This window comes from Gopherus flavomarginatus, chromosome 5 (genome assembly GCF_025201925.1).
Source record: "Gopherus flavomarginatus isolate rGopFla2 chromosome 5, rGopFla2.mat.asm, whole genome shotgun sequence".
Classification (NCBI taxonomy): Eukaryota; Metazoa; Chordata; order Testudines; family Testudinidae; genus Gopherus; species Gopherus flavomarginatus.
In genome coordinates, this window is record NC_066621.1 from 92,439,695 (window position 1) to 92,456,311 (window position 16,617).

The 16,617-nt window shown below is 43.2% G+C and overlaps 1 protein-coding gene across 1 annotated transcript in view; it reads right to left on the reverse strand.

Annotated features, from left to right (window-relative positions):
- The window catches only part of LOC127051369 (cytochrome c oxidase assembly protein COX16 homolog, mitochondrial), a 71,954-nt gene that overhangs the window by 16,681 nt on the left and 38,656 nt on the right, over positions 1 to 16,617 (reverse strand). The window contains exon 3 of the mRNA XM_050953644.1: positions 5,243 to 5,305. Within this exon, the coding sequence (XP_050809601.1) occupies positions 5,243 to 5,305 (63 nt within the window). The remainder of the gene's footprint in view (positions 1 to 5,242; positions 5,306 to 16,617) is intronic.

Below are 16,617 nucleotides of genomic sequence, written 5' to 3' on the forward strand. Positions count from 1 at the left end.
GCCTGTGCCATAATTGCTGCCCAGCTTCACCTTCCTGTAATACTTCGACCTTTCCTACATCTTGAACCACAGGTTTATGAGATTTTTGAAAGAGGAAGAAGGGAGAACAAGATAACTTATGTATATATTGTACATTCACTCAACAAATACAGTACTTAAACACAAAAACTGCCCTAACTATAATCCACTTGCTGTCATACCTACTGCTAGTCTTGGTATGTGAAAGTCTAATAATTAAGGCTATGTTTTAGTCATGGGTATTTTTAGTAAAAGTCATGGACAGGTCGCAGGCCATAAAAAAAAATTCACGAGCCAGTGACCTGTCCATGACTTTTACTAAAAATACTCATCATGACTAAAACTTGGGCGAGTGTGTGTGCGTGCACTTGGGGGTGCAGGGGCCAGGCCCAAATTCAATTAATAAGAGATGTAAATGGCATGAACCAGCTCAGCAGAGATAATATGTATATTATTTCCTTTCACTCACAAGGCATCTTGTGTAGGAAGCAGCCTTCCCAAACCACATCCCCAAACCTCTTGCTCTGCTGTTTGAAGACTGAGATGCCATTTAATAATTTTGCAATATTTGCCAGCAATCTCACACGATAAGTAAACAGTTACACATTCCTCACTCAGGGAGGAATGTTGCCCCCTCCTCCATGGATGCCTGGGTCACTCCATGCAGTGGAACTGATACAGTTCTATTGTACAAAGTATGAGGCATGATTTGGGTGGGCCATTGGACAGGGGATGTGAACCCATTGCACGTGGTGGAGTTCAGTCATATTTCCTCACGCAAACTTCTTATCTAATCTAATGAACTATGCAAGGTGGAAGTGCATCAGTATCTGGTTTCATATATCATAAGAGTTTAACGCCAGAAAGTACCATTTATCACCTTATCGGACTTTCTGTATATCACAGGCTATTAAGTTTCACCCAGTTATCTCTGTACTGAGCCCAATAAAGCATGCCTTCCAGAAGGGCATCCAGTCTTGATTTGAGGACATCAGGAGATGGAAAATCCACCCTTCCCTTTGGATGTTTGTTCCTGTGGTTGATTACTCTCACTGTTAAAAATTTATGCCTAATTTCTAATTTAAATTTGGTCTGGCTTCAGCTTCCAGCTACTGGTTCTTGATATGCCTTTCTCTGCTAGACTGAAGAGCCCTTTAGTACCTGGTTTGTTATCCTGGGTATCTTTGCTAAATTCCAATGCAGGTAATTACATTTTGTCTTGAAAAATTCTTACTGCAACTATGTATTTGCAGTCAGTTAGTTAAAAGGAAAACTGTAAACTTGAAACCTAGTCAGTTAAAGAAAAGAGAGGGGGAGGGGGGATGCTAAAAGTAGTTTCAGGTTCTTCACATGCTCCTGAGTCCCTCTTCCTGACATTTTTTTGGGGTTTTACAATCATATTTTCCAATTTAAAAATATTTTTACTCTTCTCTTCTGCTGTTGGAAAGACTCACACCAATAATAGAGGAAACTAAGTAAGGCCCCAATCCTGCAAAATTTATGTATGTGCTTAATTTTAGGCTTTGACTTCAATGGGAGTACTCCTGTAAGTTAACTTAAAGCCTGTGCTTAACTTAAGTGCTATGCTGGATCCAGGCCTCAATGTAGGAGCATTGAAAGTGATTGCCCACAAAGTACAAAATTGAGGGTAGGAGGGGGATTCCCTCTAATCTCTTTCAGCTATAGTAATCCTCAGGGTAACATATAATTTAGTGAATAAACAATTTCAAATATACTTGCGATTAAAAGTTGACTGTGACCCTTTACATTTGCAAACCACTTTAGATCTGGAAGGATAAAAGATACTGTAGAAAAAAAATTATGATTAGAAAGAATTTTTTGGGGGGTATTCAAAATAAATTGATAGGGAACAATGTGCCAATCGGGAAAATAATTCCCCTCCTTGCTTTAATTTTTTAAGTGCCACTTTAGCACTTTAAAAAAAAATACTCTAGACCTCTGTCTTAGCACAAGTTATATACTACTTTGCATTTTTTATAGTTTGTTTAAGAAGGCTCAAGCATGGAACTACATTCACATTAGTACCAATTTCAGCTATGGAAAGGACAATGATTTATTAGGCAAATGGGAGCAGCAAGGACTAGCTGGCTGTGTGAGAACACAAGTGTGTGTGTGATGAATGCATGAGCAAAAGGGAACGTGTGTAAAGGCAGTTTGCTCCTTTGGCACATCCCAAAGCACAAGATGGATGGAACCAATGATAGACCCAAGAGATTAACACTTCAGTATAAATTACACACACAAATGGTCGCCTCTACTGCAGTCCTTGAAATAACATCAATACCAACTGTGCTCCTACGTGGGATAAACTGAACTTCGCACAACTACTGCTATAGTGAAAAAAATGTCTTCACATAAAATTTGTCACTTTAAATCATGACTTGATGATATCTTAACTCACAAAATTCATATTGAGTCAGGATATAATGTTATAGTACATTGGAAATATCCTTGCCCTGTGAGCCAGGACTCAAAAGGTGGTAGGTAAGCTTTACGCAGTAATCTCAGCATACCAAAAGAATTCAACACATATATTCCCATAAGAAGAAGAAGAAGAAGAAGAAACAGAAGTCAATGGAAGGTTTTTATACATCAGACAGCCAAATTTCAAAAAGGACAGTTGTCTTCAACAGCAGCTGGGTAAAATAATGCTGTTAGTATGGCAAGATTGTAAAATAATGCCCTTCTCCTTTGAGTATTACATAATAATTATGCAGCCTTCTTAGGGTCCTTAGCATTTTACTATTACTGTCCTTAATAAGAAGCACTATTATAACCCTCCACGTAGTTCTATATATAAAATTCCAAGATGTTCTTAAGCAGCCATATTTTGGGTAGCCTAGGGAACAGTGTAGGAAAAAGGTAGACTATAGGGTCCACAGAGCAAAAAGTTCACTGTACTCAAGGAGAGAGATGACAAAGGATTTGTCCAGGAATTTTTTCAGTAGGAATGAAGAGGAAACAATGAATTAAATAGTCAAACACTCTGATACAGCCCAGTCCTGCAATGTGATATACAACCCTGCTGGGGCACAGAGGTCCTTTAACTTGCACTGTAGTGAGAATTTAGGATGCTCAGCACTTAGCAGGTTTGGGCCCATAGCAAAGTTATTATAATTATACACTTTTATATATTTGTATTTTGACATTAGAGATGGGCCCCGAACTGATCTGAATCCAACTTAATTATGAGGAATTTCAAATCCTGATACAATCCAAACAACATATATTGGTCCTCTCTCTATAATCAACCACACTGGAATGCAAGATCTGAATGCTGTGTTGTTTGGTAAAGTTTGGATCTAGATCTGAACTCTGTGGCATGGGGTTCTTCTGCAGTTTAGATTAAAAAACAAAAATTAAGAATGTTTCAGTCACTTCTGCTAACAGGAATGAGCCTCACAAGAATTATCGGAATATGTGTTTAAGATTTTGTTATGCCATCTTCATTTTATGAACACTGATGTCTCCTACAAGAGTCAGTGCAATTATGGCCGTTTAAATATTGTCCTTCAACCATGTACTTAATTATGGTTGGGAGAAAGCGCGGCTTATCCAATCACATGTACAGTTCCATTCTGAGCTTAGGAGTTATCATGTTAAAAGGACAGAGACTGTTCTTTTCATTGCACTGTAGCTCTTTCACGTTAATAAATCAAACCAGAGTTAGAATGCATATAAGGGACCGCACAAGACTAAAGGCTCCCAAAGGACAAACGAAACTGTCATTAGTGGATTGTAAATTATGAATTTCAGGCTGGGATTTTCCATTCATACTCAGTATGAAGCTTTCTGCCCCCTAAACACTACAAAACAAAGTTATTTATAAAAAGTGCAATGCCCCAAATTTGTTTCCAGTCAACTTAATTTAATACCTTTTCCATACTAGAGAAGGAAAAATCTGTGTGCTTATGTTAGAAAAGCAAAAAGAGTACATATTATTATTCTGATATAGATAATTCATGATGGATGGGATAGTGTGATATAATGGTTTTATTAGCAAGTCCAGTTACTATTAAGGATGTAAATATCAGTTAAAAAAGTTAACTGGTTAAATGACTAAAATTATATCGTTTAATTAACCGGTTAACCGAGATAGCTCTGGCATGGCGAGGGCTAGGCCCGCTCTGCATGGCCGGCCTGGCGCAGCTGAGTCCCACCGGCCAGCCTGGCATGACCAGGGCTGAGGTCCCTCTGGCCAGCTGACCAGACCAGGTCCCTCTGGCCAGCTTACCAGTTAACCTTTTACATCCCTAGTTTCTATCATTTGAATATTTAAGTATGGTGCAATCAAGTACATGACACCCATGTGTCAGGAATTTCACCTGCAAATAACTGTAGGCAAAAAACTGTACCCCAAATTATTTGTGCCCTTTTATCCCTCTCCTCCCACTCAATAACAAAACAAACCAAGTGTAGAAACAACGAGCAGATAATTTGTTCCATTTAATTTTATAAAACTCTACAATTACCAAAAAAACCCCCAACCTTTTCTATATATCCGTGTCATAATTTTAAGGTCTAATATCTTGGAAGGGACTGAGCCTGAAACAAACACCTTTTATGTCTAGAAAGGGATAACAGCTTTCCTCAGGGATAACAAACCCATTTCCAGCCTTGAAGACTTATGAGATACTGGACATTAAACCTGTAGCTAGCTCAGGCCTCCATCTTAGAGCAGTATAATTGTGGGAAGGAATACATTTGGGGGAAGGAGGAAATATTTCTCCATGATGTATATATTTTTTGATGGACAAAAGGGGAATGGCAGCTGTGTGAAAACTGCACACGTTTGGAATATAAGTAGTAGTTATGGAGACAGATAGATTAGTGGGTAGTGTCAGCTAGGCGGTCACATGGTCCTGCAATTTCTCAAGGATCTCATCACATCATATGTAGCATAAATGCTGACATGCACATATTCTATCCAAGTCCAGCGTAAGCTTTTCTTTTATAGACTAGGCTAGCCACAGAAACTGTTAGCTTCATTTTAGTGCTGTACTTGGCAACTGGACATCAAAGCAGGGTTGTGTTTAGAAAGAAGCATTGCATGTTCAATATCTTTTACCAAAAACCCTAGTTTTACTGGACAGTAGTGAACTAAAGGCAAATAGTTTAATTTTAACTATGGGCAGGCACACCTGACCAACAGCTAGGGTAGGCAAGAGAAGGCTACAAGCCCTCAGCAAAAAGCCTACAATACCTCATATTCAGATTCCAATGATATCTTATTCTTTCTGATTCTTTCTTCCAAAGCTGGATCCATCTGTAAGGCAAATGGAAAAAAGACATCCAAAATGTTTATTTATAAAATATACCCAAATTTTAAAGGAAAAAAAAAAACACATTTCTCAATCTTCTTTTAAAAATAAACTAAATGCATTGCCCAGATACCACGGTGATGGGTGCAATATATGAACCCGAATACAACAAAGGTCAACAGATTCTAGCTCGGTCAGACTAGAAGGGAGGAAAAAATCTGCCTTTCCCCTCTCCTTCGTTGCTCTCCAAGTACAATAAAGTAACCTTTGTGTCACTTAATTTTATATTATCTGAATTTTATTTTACTCTGCCCATAAATTTTCAATGTACCACTGCTGTTTATATTGCAATACATAGCAGTGGGTTTTCACAGCTGGATGCTAAGAGTATTGGTACTCAGGAAGCAGTTTAAGTTTTGATACTGGAGAGGTAAATTCCTCATTTCCCACTCCAGCAACACTGTATTAGCTGTCCCATTGCCAATCCCCTCATTCCAATATCTTCTCTTGTGTCAAACAAATGTGGAAATGATAATAATAGTCAAAATACATTAGACTAATGTTTTTGCTCAAATGAACAGCACAGGTCCATGGAAATGTCCTAAAATGGTTCGAGTTCTTTCAGAACTAACCCAGAGAGGTGTAATGGGCAACTATTCCTCTGCCCTGAAAGCGCTCTCTTGCCTTGCTGCAAGGCTCTCTCTATCCTTTCCCCAATATTATTCAATATCTATATGAAGACACTGGGGGAGCTGGTTACACACTGAAAAATGTCAGCAATATACAGATAATACCCCACTGTATGTCTCCTTTACCCCACTGATATACAGATAATACCCCACTGTATGTCCAGATGTAAACAGGAACAACTCATTGCATTCCTAATGCTTAGCAAGATCAACACCTGAATGAAGAGCAACTGGCTAAAACTGAACCCAGGCATGACAGAATTGGTACAGGTAGGAAGAGGCAGGTACTCAGAGCACATATCCCCTCCATAATATTCCCCTTGATCTAAGGCACCTGACTGATGACTATAAAGTCAATATATAGCTTTGGGGTCCTCTTGCGTATCTAAGTTCCTAAAGATGCTCAGACAGCTGCGGCTGTGAAAAATTATCATTACCATCTGTGAATGGCTAGAAGACTTAGGACACGTCTACACTACAGATGCTGCAGCGGCACAGCTATGGAACTGCAGCTCTGTCACAGTAGTGCTGTAATGTAGAAGCTTTCTGCATCAACGGAAGGAGTTTTTCTGCGACACAATAAATCCACCTCTCCAAGAGGCAGTAATGAGGTCAACAGAAGAATTCTTCCATCTACTTAGCTGCATCTACACCAGGAATTAGGTCAATCTAACTCCAGTGCTCAGAATTTTTCACAGCAATGTGGGATGCAGCTAGGTTGAGCTAATTTTTAAATGTACACCAGGCCTTAGTCTCCTTGCATGAGTCACAGATCTAGCTACAGTAATACACGTATTTGTGACTTCCAGACTCTACTGCAGCTCATTACATCTGGGAATTAAGCCAGACAGACTAAAAAAGTTAACCTGGTACAAAAAGCAAAAGCCTGTCCAGTGAGCAAAACAGGCTTTTGTGAAAAGGCTCCGCTCTCTAAACTGCTTCTCACCAACATTGGGTCAAATTCAATGTCTCGGTCCTGATGATATTAAAAGCGCTCCACGGAAATGGCCTAGTGATTGGAAAAACTGACTGACTGTCTCTCTATAACCATGACCTCCAATAACAGCAATGTTCCACCACAGCAATGAACATATTGGTTATGAGTGTGGGAGAGAGAACTTTCTCTGGAGCAAGAGGAAAATACCCCTGGACCTCACATCATTCAGAACTAAATGCAAACTTCTCCTTAGTGTCCTCACAATAGCTCTTCACATAGTCCACACACAGACAGGGAAGGTGGAAATTAATTCTTATGCTTTTCAAGCTACTTCTCCAGATGGAGAAGGGAGCAGGGGGGTGGGGGGCACTCAGATGTCATGGTGGTGAGTCCCATAAAAGTACCTAGGTAGTTAAATCTGTGTTTTTATTCCAACTACAACAGGCAAAATGTACCTGATTATTTTTGTTTTGACTGTTACCATAAACATCTCAATATCCCCTCTTTATCTGATTTAGTTTATTTATGTGTAGTGATTCTATTTCTATTTCTATTTCAAATGGCTACATTTGTGAAAACTCAGGGGAGCACTGCTGCTGCTCCACTCCAGGCCCCTTCTGCTCTCAGCCCACTTCCTTGTGCATTAATTCCCCTCTACCTGAGGAAGGAGAGGGGAACATCTAAGTCTAAGACATAGAAAGCCTGCAAATTTGTAACTAGCTTGACTCAGTAACGGCAATGTTGCCCCAAATAAACCTGGTCAGCCGAAGAAGCCACCTGAAATTGCTCAAGCAGATGTGCGACAGGTTGCCCCCCCTAGAATGCCACCTGATGTGCTGAGATACCACTGAGCCTATTATACCAGCCTGGGTACCCTTTTTACCTGTCTTGCTTAAGCCAAGCTATTCTACTAAGCCTCCTCCAGCACACACACAGGCAGGGCCACACCAAACTGCAGGATGAAACAGACACTGAGATCAGTTCTGTGAAGGCTCAGCTTAAGGGACTTGCCGCAGCACTCAGGTGTCCACCTCCTTTGGGGTGCAGACCCAAAGATAGGTTATGAAATCCACCTCCTCCCTCAATGTGGAGGAAGGTATGCACAGCCAAGAAATAAGTTTATTAACTACAAAAGGTGAATTTTAAGTGAATATAAGAGATAAACAGAACAAAGCAGATTACTGAGCAAATAAAATGAAATATGCACGTTAAACTCAATATATTTAAGAAACAGTAATTTCTCACCCTAGATATTGTCACAGGTAGATTACGGAAAGTCTTGAAAGGCAGCTGCACTGGCCTGCAGCTGGAGATTTCAGGAATTTCCACTCTCAGACTGGACGCCCTCCCAGCTTGGGTTCAACCCTTCTCCCCTCAATTCAGTTCTTGCTTTCAGGTGTTTTTCACTGTCTCTTTGGGTGGGGAGGCAGAGGAGAACCGTGATGTCGTCACTCCCCTGCTTTATATAGCTCCTGTGTATGGCAGGAACCCTTTGTATCCCAGTGGAAGAACAAGTGTTCAGATACAGAAATGACAAAGGCATACAAATTGGATAATCACATTCAATAAATCATAACCTTTCCAATGATATCTTACATGAGCCATATTGCATATCTCAGTTATGCCATTCATATAATAAGCATATTTTCATAAATATGGAGTGAAACATCACAAGATGTTATTCTGTTAACGCTCACTGGCAAGTACACAGAAAATGCTTCTTCATTATAAATAAGAATTTTATTCCGTACCTTAATTACAGAGAGACTGGCTAGACCCTATTCTGAGCACACACTCTGTGTGTGGCTCCTGTGGAGCCCATGATGACCCACTAAAATTATAAAAGTGGTTCTGTAGGAAGATTCGCAGCAATGACAATAAAATAAGTATTCCCTCTTACCTTTTCCATTTTTTTGTTTCCCACACATTTACCCAATCCAGCAAAGTTGAATGATCCTAGACTTCAAGGATTTTGCCCTACTTTCTCAACACCTGCTTTCAAGACCCCACATTTCAGTCATCAGGTCTAATCAGAAGAGTTAAACAAGAATACATGTCTTCGGAACCAATGCAATGATCCTGATGGCTGACCATGGAGAAAAAGTCTCTTACAAAGTGCCACTTTCCATGACTCCAAGTCTCAGTGAACCACATCTGCAACATTACGGAAAGGAAAGACAGACAGAATGGGCAGATCTTCCCTCTAATAAAGCATTCATTAGTACATGTTACAATTATGAACAGCATGTCAGCCATTATCAAGCACCATCACAGAACATTTAGAGTACAGCTATGACCAGGAAAGTAACTATGTCAGAATGACAATGGCAACTCCTTAGTCTATAGATCTCCTCCCTGCAAGTAGTCAGACCTCCCCATTTCACAGACAACAACACAGTTGTGTTTCCATTACCCCTGCCTAGCCAATACAATACAGTGAGCTGGAATCTATTCTACTGCACACATCAGCAAAAGAATCCTCAGCTGAATTTTGAGTGCAGAATCTTGATGCAGACAAAACCCTGCTGAATTCTCAGAGCCCAGATGGAGTTTGCAGCACTGGCCTGGCAGCTTGAAAATGTTCTTTGGTTTATAAAATGGACTCATTTGAAATGGAATCACTGAGAGAAACTAAAAATTAAACCCAGGAGTCCATCCTTCCATACTTGGATAAGGAAGGGGGCGTGCACAAAGGTAGCTATGCAACATTTTTGCTTTCTTGACCTCGGAGGCTGCTGTGCATTACACCAGCTGACCAGAAGCCCCTAAGGGCCATTCTAGTGGCCAGAGATTGTCAAGGTGCAGGAAGAAAAAAACTGTGTCCCATGCACCATGGGTTAGGAGGCACAGTGTCCCTATGTCACTGGAGAATTCCTTCAAATCCTCAGGGAGTTCTTTAAGATGGGTTTAAGGTAGAAAGCAGGCTTTGTATTTTATTTTTCTGGGAAGTACTTTTTTCAAAATGTCTACTTACAGATAAGACCCATTCAAATTAACATTATTTGTCAGAGTATTTTGCACTGCATAGGCTCACTGGAACTATTTAAATGAAAAAAATCCTAAAATATTGATCATCGAAGACCAAGTTATTTCCCCAGAAACCTGCCCCAATTTACCCTTCCATTTCTTTCTGAATTTTATCCTTCCCAACACTCAACTGCAGTGATCCCGACAGGAATCCAGGATTTTCAGAAGTGCCCAGGCACCTAAAATCAGTTGGAAGATCAATACCTGCCTAGATACATTGGAAATCCTACTAGGTGCATGTCTACATCTTTCTGTATCTACATACCTTTAAAAATCTGTACCCCATTCTTTAGCTAAAGGCTGCCGTTATCCAACAGGAGCCAGCTGATAAATGCCCTTCCAAGCACTGGCCAGATTTTGGGGGCGGAGAAAGGGTGTCACTTGGGAGCAATGTGAAGCACATCATTGCTTGCAGCCCGTCAGCCCAGAGACTCCTGCAATATGCTGCTACTAGAGTGTTGGCCTCTTCATGTACTTTTGAGCCAAAGAAAATTTTTGTTTGTGACAAGAAGCTGTTTAGCACAAGTATAAATCTAACTGTGCTGCCACTAAGAACACTCTCAATCTAAACACCTTACGCTGATCCTGAGTGACCATCATGACTCGTTTTAGTCTAGTAAAAAAAAATACAGTCTCTGAGAGATGACTGTGGAATCTGTGCATGCAACTGCCTACCTCAAGGCAGAGCTGACCCTAGGGGATAGCGAATTGGAGCAAATGCTCTGGGCCCCATCGGCCGGCGCCATATGGGCAGCGGGTGAACCACTGGTTGGGGCAGGCTACCCCTAGCCCACCCCTTCCACCTGAGAGAGAGTGCAGCAGGAGGGAGAGTGCATGGCGGCACCGTCGCAGCCTCCCCAACCCCAGGAAGGTGGGTGGCGTGGCCGCAGCCCCCTGGAGCCCAGTGGTGCTGCTGAAGCAGGGCCCTGTGAGGGCTAGAATGTGGTCACACCTGGCTGTTTGTGAGGGGACCAGCTCATCCAGCCTCCCCTACCTGCCCCCAGCACGGTTGGTCCTGGAAGTGATGTCACTTCCGCCCTGGGCCCCAAAGCCCCATAGGGATGGCCCTGCCTTAAGGGCTAGGGAAAAGGTAGCTTTCCAAAAAATACTTTTGACACTGAGTGGAGGAATCCAAAGCAGATTGGCAGCATCGGTTCCATTTATCATCCAGAAAGGATGAAAAGGAAGTTCTTTTTCCTAATGTTCAGAGTAGCATCACAGTCACCAATTATAAACGTGAGCCTAGAACTGGGGTTTTTAAAATGAATTTTCGCATCAGCAACTCACACTCTTCTAGTTGTAATTGTAACATTTATTTGTGTACACACATGTACTGTTTCTGGTCAGGGGCTCTGGTGCAGATCTAGGCTTTAGGACAGTTTTGGGACCAATGTTAAAGGCCCACCTACACTATAAAATGAAACTCCATAAGGGTACAACTGTGCTGGAACCAGCTCCCTTTAGCATCAGTAGCTGTAATGCTGACTAGATCTTAATCTGGTAAACTGGTACAGTTACATCCAAAGATTGGCAAGCACTGACCAAACATTAGTACTTCAGAACTTCGTGGGCTATACAACCTTTCCAGGTAGTCAGATGTTTCTGTGTTAAAACTAAATGTTTAAGACTCTTACTACTAAACCAGGGGTCGGCAACCTATGGAACGCGTGCCATAGCCAATTTTTAATGACACGCTGGGGCCTGCCGGGACCTCAGTGTGCCATTAAAAATCCTGCCAACGTAGCAAGCTGCAGGGTCCACATTCCCAGGCTGGAGCACCAGGCTGAATGCAGCAAGCCGCCAGCCCCTCCCCCGCCTTCCCCATGAGCCATGCTGCCGCGTACAGTGCTCTGGGGGTTGGGGCTGTGCGCGCTCCCGCGGGGCAGCATTTGGCTCCATGGGGAGGGAAAGATGCTCCCCGCTCATCCGGAGCCCCGCTGGCTCGCGAAGCCCCGCCCCGCCCCTCAGAGCACTGCGCGCGAGGTGGCAGGGCTCCGGATCACGTTAAGGGGTCTGGGTCCGGGGGGTTGGATAAGGGGTGGGGGCAGTCAGGGGACAGGGTGGGTTGGATGGGGGGGGTGGATCCCGGGGGGGGTGGTTAGGGGTGGGAGTCTCTGGAAAGGGCAGTCAGGGAGCAGGGGGGGTTGGATGGGGCATGGGAGTCCCGAGGTCTGTTAGGGGGTGGGGGGTGGATAGAGGTCAAGGCAATCAGGGGACAAGGAGCAAGGAGGGTCCTGGGGAGGCAGTTGGGGGGGGGTCTCTGGAGGGGATGGTCAAGGGACAATGAGCTGGGGGGGTGGGAGTTCAGGGGGGCTGTCAGGAGGTAGCGGTGAGGAGAGGGGTTGGGCGAGCAGGGGGGTGTTGTATGGGTCCAGAGTTCTGGGGGGTCCTGTCAGGGGGCGGGGAGCGGTTAGATAGGCATGGGAGTCCAGGGGGTTCTGTCTGGGTGCGGGGGTGTGGATAAGGGTTGGGGCAGTCAGGGGACAGATAGCAGGGAGAGTCCTAGGGGGGCAGTCAGGGGACAAGGGGCAGGGAGGCTTAGATAGAGGATGGGATCCCAGGAGGGGGTAGTCGGGACAAGGAGTGAGGGGGACTGGGGGTTGTGGGGGGGGCAGTCTCCCAGCCCTCTGTCCTGACCCCCCCAACACACACCCAGCCCTCTGCCCTGAGCCCTGCATTCCCGCACACATCCCAGGCTCCTGCCCTGAGCCCTGTACCACTCAGCCCTCTGCTGACGCCTTCACCCCTCCGCATGACCCCAGCCCTGACTCTGGCACCCCCACACATACCCAGCCTTCCTACCCTGACACCTGCACCCCCTCACATCTGCCGAGCCCTCTGCCCTGACTCTTGCACCCTCCACATCTCCAGCCCCCACCACATCCCATGCACCCCACACATCCCCATCCCCACCCTGAGCACCAAACAGGAGCTTCTGCACCCCCACTCACATTCCCACCTGCACCCCTCACACCAAATGGGAGCTGCTCAGGTAAGTGTCCCCATACCCAAACCTCCTGCCCCAACCCTGAGCCCCCTCCCTCATTCTAGCTCCTGGCAAGACCCTTCACCCCCAGCCCTGCGCTCGGTCCACTCCCACCCTCAGCTCAGTGCAGAGAGAGGAAGAGAATGGGCCAGAACCAGGGAGAAGGTAGGTACCCACTGTATGTGGGCAGGGCCAGGACCCCAGACTAGCAGCGGGCTGAGCAGGTCCGGCAGCTGGGATCCCGGCTGGCAGGAGCCGGAGGATGGAACCCCTGAGCGGCAGTGGGCTGAGCTGCTCAGCCCACGGCCAGTCTGAGGTCCCGGCTGCTAGCTCCACACAGCCCGCTGCCAGACCCTTCCCAGCTGGGGTCTCAGCCGCAGCCCCCACTCAGCCCACTGCCAGCCTAGATGAACAGAACCCCAGACCAGCAGTGGGCAGGCGGCGTAAGATCAACATTTTAATTTAATTTTAAATGAAACTACTTAAACATTTTGAAAACCTTGTTTATTTTACAGTACAACACTAGTTTAGTTATATAATATATAGACTTGTAGAGAGAGATCTTCTAAAAAACGTTAAAATGTACGACCGGCACGTGAAACCTTAAATTAGAGTGAACAATTGAAGACTCGGCACAGCACTGCTGAAAGGCCCCTGTACTAAACTATGAGTTTCTTGCCTCCCATCCCCCACTTACCAATACTAAGTTAAAAGGGATTTCAACTTTCATTCTGTAAACAGAGAAAGTCTAGTGGTTGGATTTACTGAACAATGTTTAAACCAAGTTTTTTTTAACCTGATCACTCCAGTACAAACAGACTGGACACAATCTTTTGGAGCATGAATAACACTAAGGCAAGGCCGAGAGAGTGACCATGTACACTGGAACCAGACGAATTCTGTTCCCCCCAAAGTACTTTATTATCTGAAAGAATCCAGAGTAGCAACAATGGAAGCCTTACATGTGGGGAAACAGCTTCCTGAGCTCACACATTATACTTCTACTCCTATAAAAGGCAAAACAGCAATTAATTTCAGAGATTCAGCCAGGTTGGATCTTTCTTGAGAAAGGAGAGGGGGGAAAATACACTCTAACCTCTTCACAAGGATCTCCGACATCAGGCTACTGAACTGTGGTTTATGAGCAGATTTAAAAGCTACAGGCAAGAAGGGATAAATCCCAGAGTTTAAAAGTGCAATGTATAATTATACTCAAGCAACTAAATTAGATGCTAATTTTACTTCCCAGGAGGCCAGGGAACAGCAGCTAAGGGTGTAAGTAATATAGTGAAAAGACAGAGAAGGTATTTACAAAATACATTTTGTAAAATACATTTACCTGCAGTTCTTTGTAATACGGTTTAGTTTTATTATTTATATTAATCATTTCAGCTGTATAAAATACAGAGATGGGCCCATCTCATCACCCTAGATCTGATCACCTCCAACCACCAGAGACTTCTGAATTCAGATTTGAACTTTATGGTTTGGGCCCATCTCTTATTAGAAAAAAAGTGGGTCTATGTAGGAACACCAAAATTGCCACACAAGGAAGGACCAGTAATCCAACTGATAGCTGACAACAGCCAAGCTCATGATTCAGAAAATTGCATATAAAAACCCTGTAAGGCAGCAGTTCTCAAAACGTGAGCCATAGAGCACTGGTGATCTGACAAGAGCTGCTGGTCAAGTGGTGTCAGCACTCCTCCTTATTTCCAGCTGTCAAATTGCATTGAGAGAGGCTAAAAATACATTACGTTCTTCCCTACTATTATTTTTCCATGTGAATATCTGCTATAATTGCAGGGGTGTTATGTGGTCAGGAATGGGAAGGGGGGTGGTCTCTGCAATCAGAAATGGGAAAGGAATTGTGCACGAGACAATTTATTAAATTTCAGTCCATATAATGAAAAAAAATTGAGAATCCCTGCCATAAGCATCCAAATTAGCAATAACATAGATGGGGAGGGATCAACTCGTGCCCTAAGGTATGAAGACTTATGACCCTTCCAACTGTGACCTGATCAGTTTACTAGTGGGTGCTATTTTTCTTATTTCTCCCAATGTTTAAAAATATACTAAGCTGAAGATCACAAATGAGAGTGTTTAATTGCCCCCTACTTAGTTTATTGCTCGATTTGCCCTAAGAGCCTGAAATAGGGGATGGATGGAGGGTGCTCTGGCTGCTACCTGAGCACCCTCTATCTGTTTGGCATAATATTTAAATGTTGCTATATTTTCTCACATACATGGGCCATCGGGAAATGGCAGAGGTTGTCAGCCCTCATCTCAAAAAACAATGTTCTCATGCAATTAATCAATTATTCCTATGCCCTCACATTTTCCTTAATTTCTAGGTGCACATTGATATATTTGATTTATATAAACAAAACTAGAGGCCCCCCTTCCCAAGCTCTGGGCACCCAGCCAATAAATTTAATTTCACAGTAACATTTTAAAACAATGGACTGTTCTTTCCCGTGTATAATAAATATGTTCCAATACATAAAATAACCCCCACTACTAACGACAAGACCTGCAACCCTCCCCAAATGCCTTGGGGAAAAGGTGGGCCTTGCAGCATGCCTTGAAGGTTAACAGATTCCAAGCACTGTCCATGCACCTTTCCTAGATCAGACTCAGCAGGACATAGCTCTCTAAAAGGAGCTTTCAAAACCAAGTCTCCTGAGCTTTGCTACATCTTGATTTTTCTGTAGCTCCAATGGTCTGAAGGAGAGAATTTGCTGTGCCTTTTTGTGCACTTTTTCATGGCTTTCTGGCCCCTCAGTGATCCCCCTTCTAAATATGTAAGCAAGTGTAGATCTCTCTAAGGAGTTAGGCAGACCTGATCATGAATGCCACAACTTCCCAACACTCCAGCACAAGGCATTTTGAGAAAGGCAAGAGTTGTTCAGCCTGCCTTTTTCATCAAGGGACTTGGTGCTCTTAGCCCTCATTTCAGTCTAGAGGAAATGAAAAGCAGGCACGTATGCTTTCCTTTGAGGCCAAAAAGTGGACTGTTGTGTTGTTCACAAATAGCACAACTCACAGTAGAATTTTACTCTGGAGCTCTGCTGCAGCAGAATTTGATGACTCAGCTAAAATAAAATGGTGATGGGTGGAGGGAAGGGAGCGAGAAAAGTAAGACTCTCATCTTTAAAATATTAAAAGACAATTCCTCAAGGTGCCTTTGTAAAGGCTCTTTAATATGCTGTACCTGTCCTGTTACAAAACACTTTAAATCCTGCACTTCAGGCTGTTTAACTAAATGCCCTTAGGGTATCAGCTGAGAGAAAGGAAATCTTATATAAGGCAGAGCTTCAAAAATGCTCTCTCCTTTTTGTCTCCTCAAAGTGGGTATAATGTATGAAAAATCCATTCATATTTCCTTCAAAAAGAACTGAAATCTTTAAATGTTGATTGTACCATATGCTATCTTATCTGCAAGTACTCTTTGTTAATCTAACAAACCTCTCTACAAAATTCCTTTTGCTGCTAATTTTTGTCTGACATTTTATATTTTCAAAATCTGTTTTTATGCATTTCTAATTTTCCCATCATTGGTATCTGGCTACTACTGTTAAAACGTTTGATCTTTTTTGGGGTATACAAAGGTACCTAACGTTCCGCTCTGAAAAATGACTGTAAAAATGTGTTTTCCAAGACATATCTGCTCAT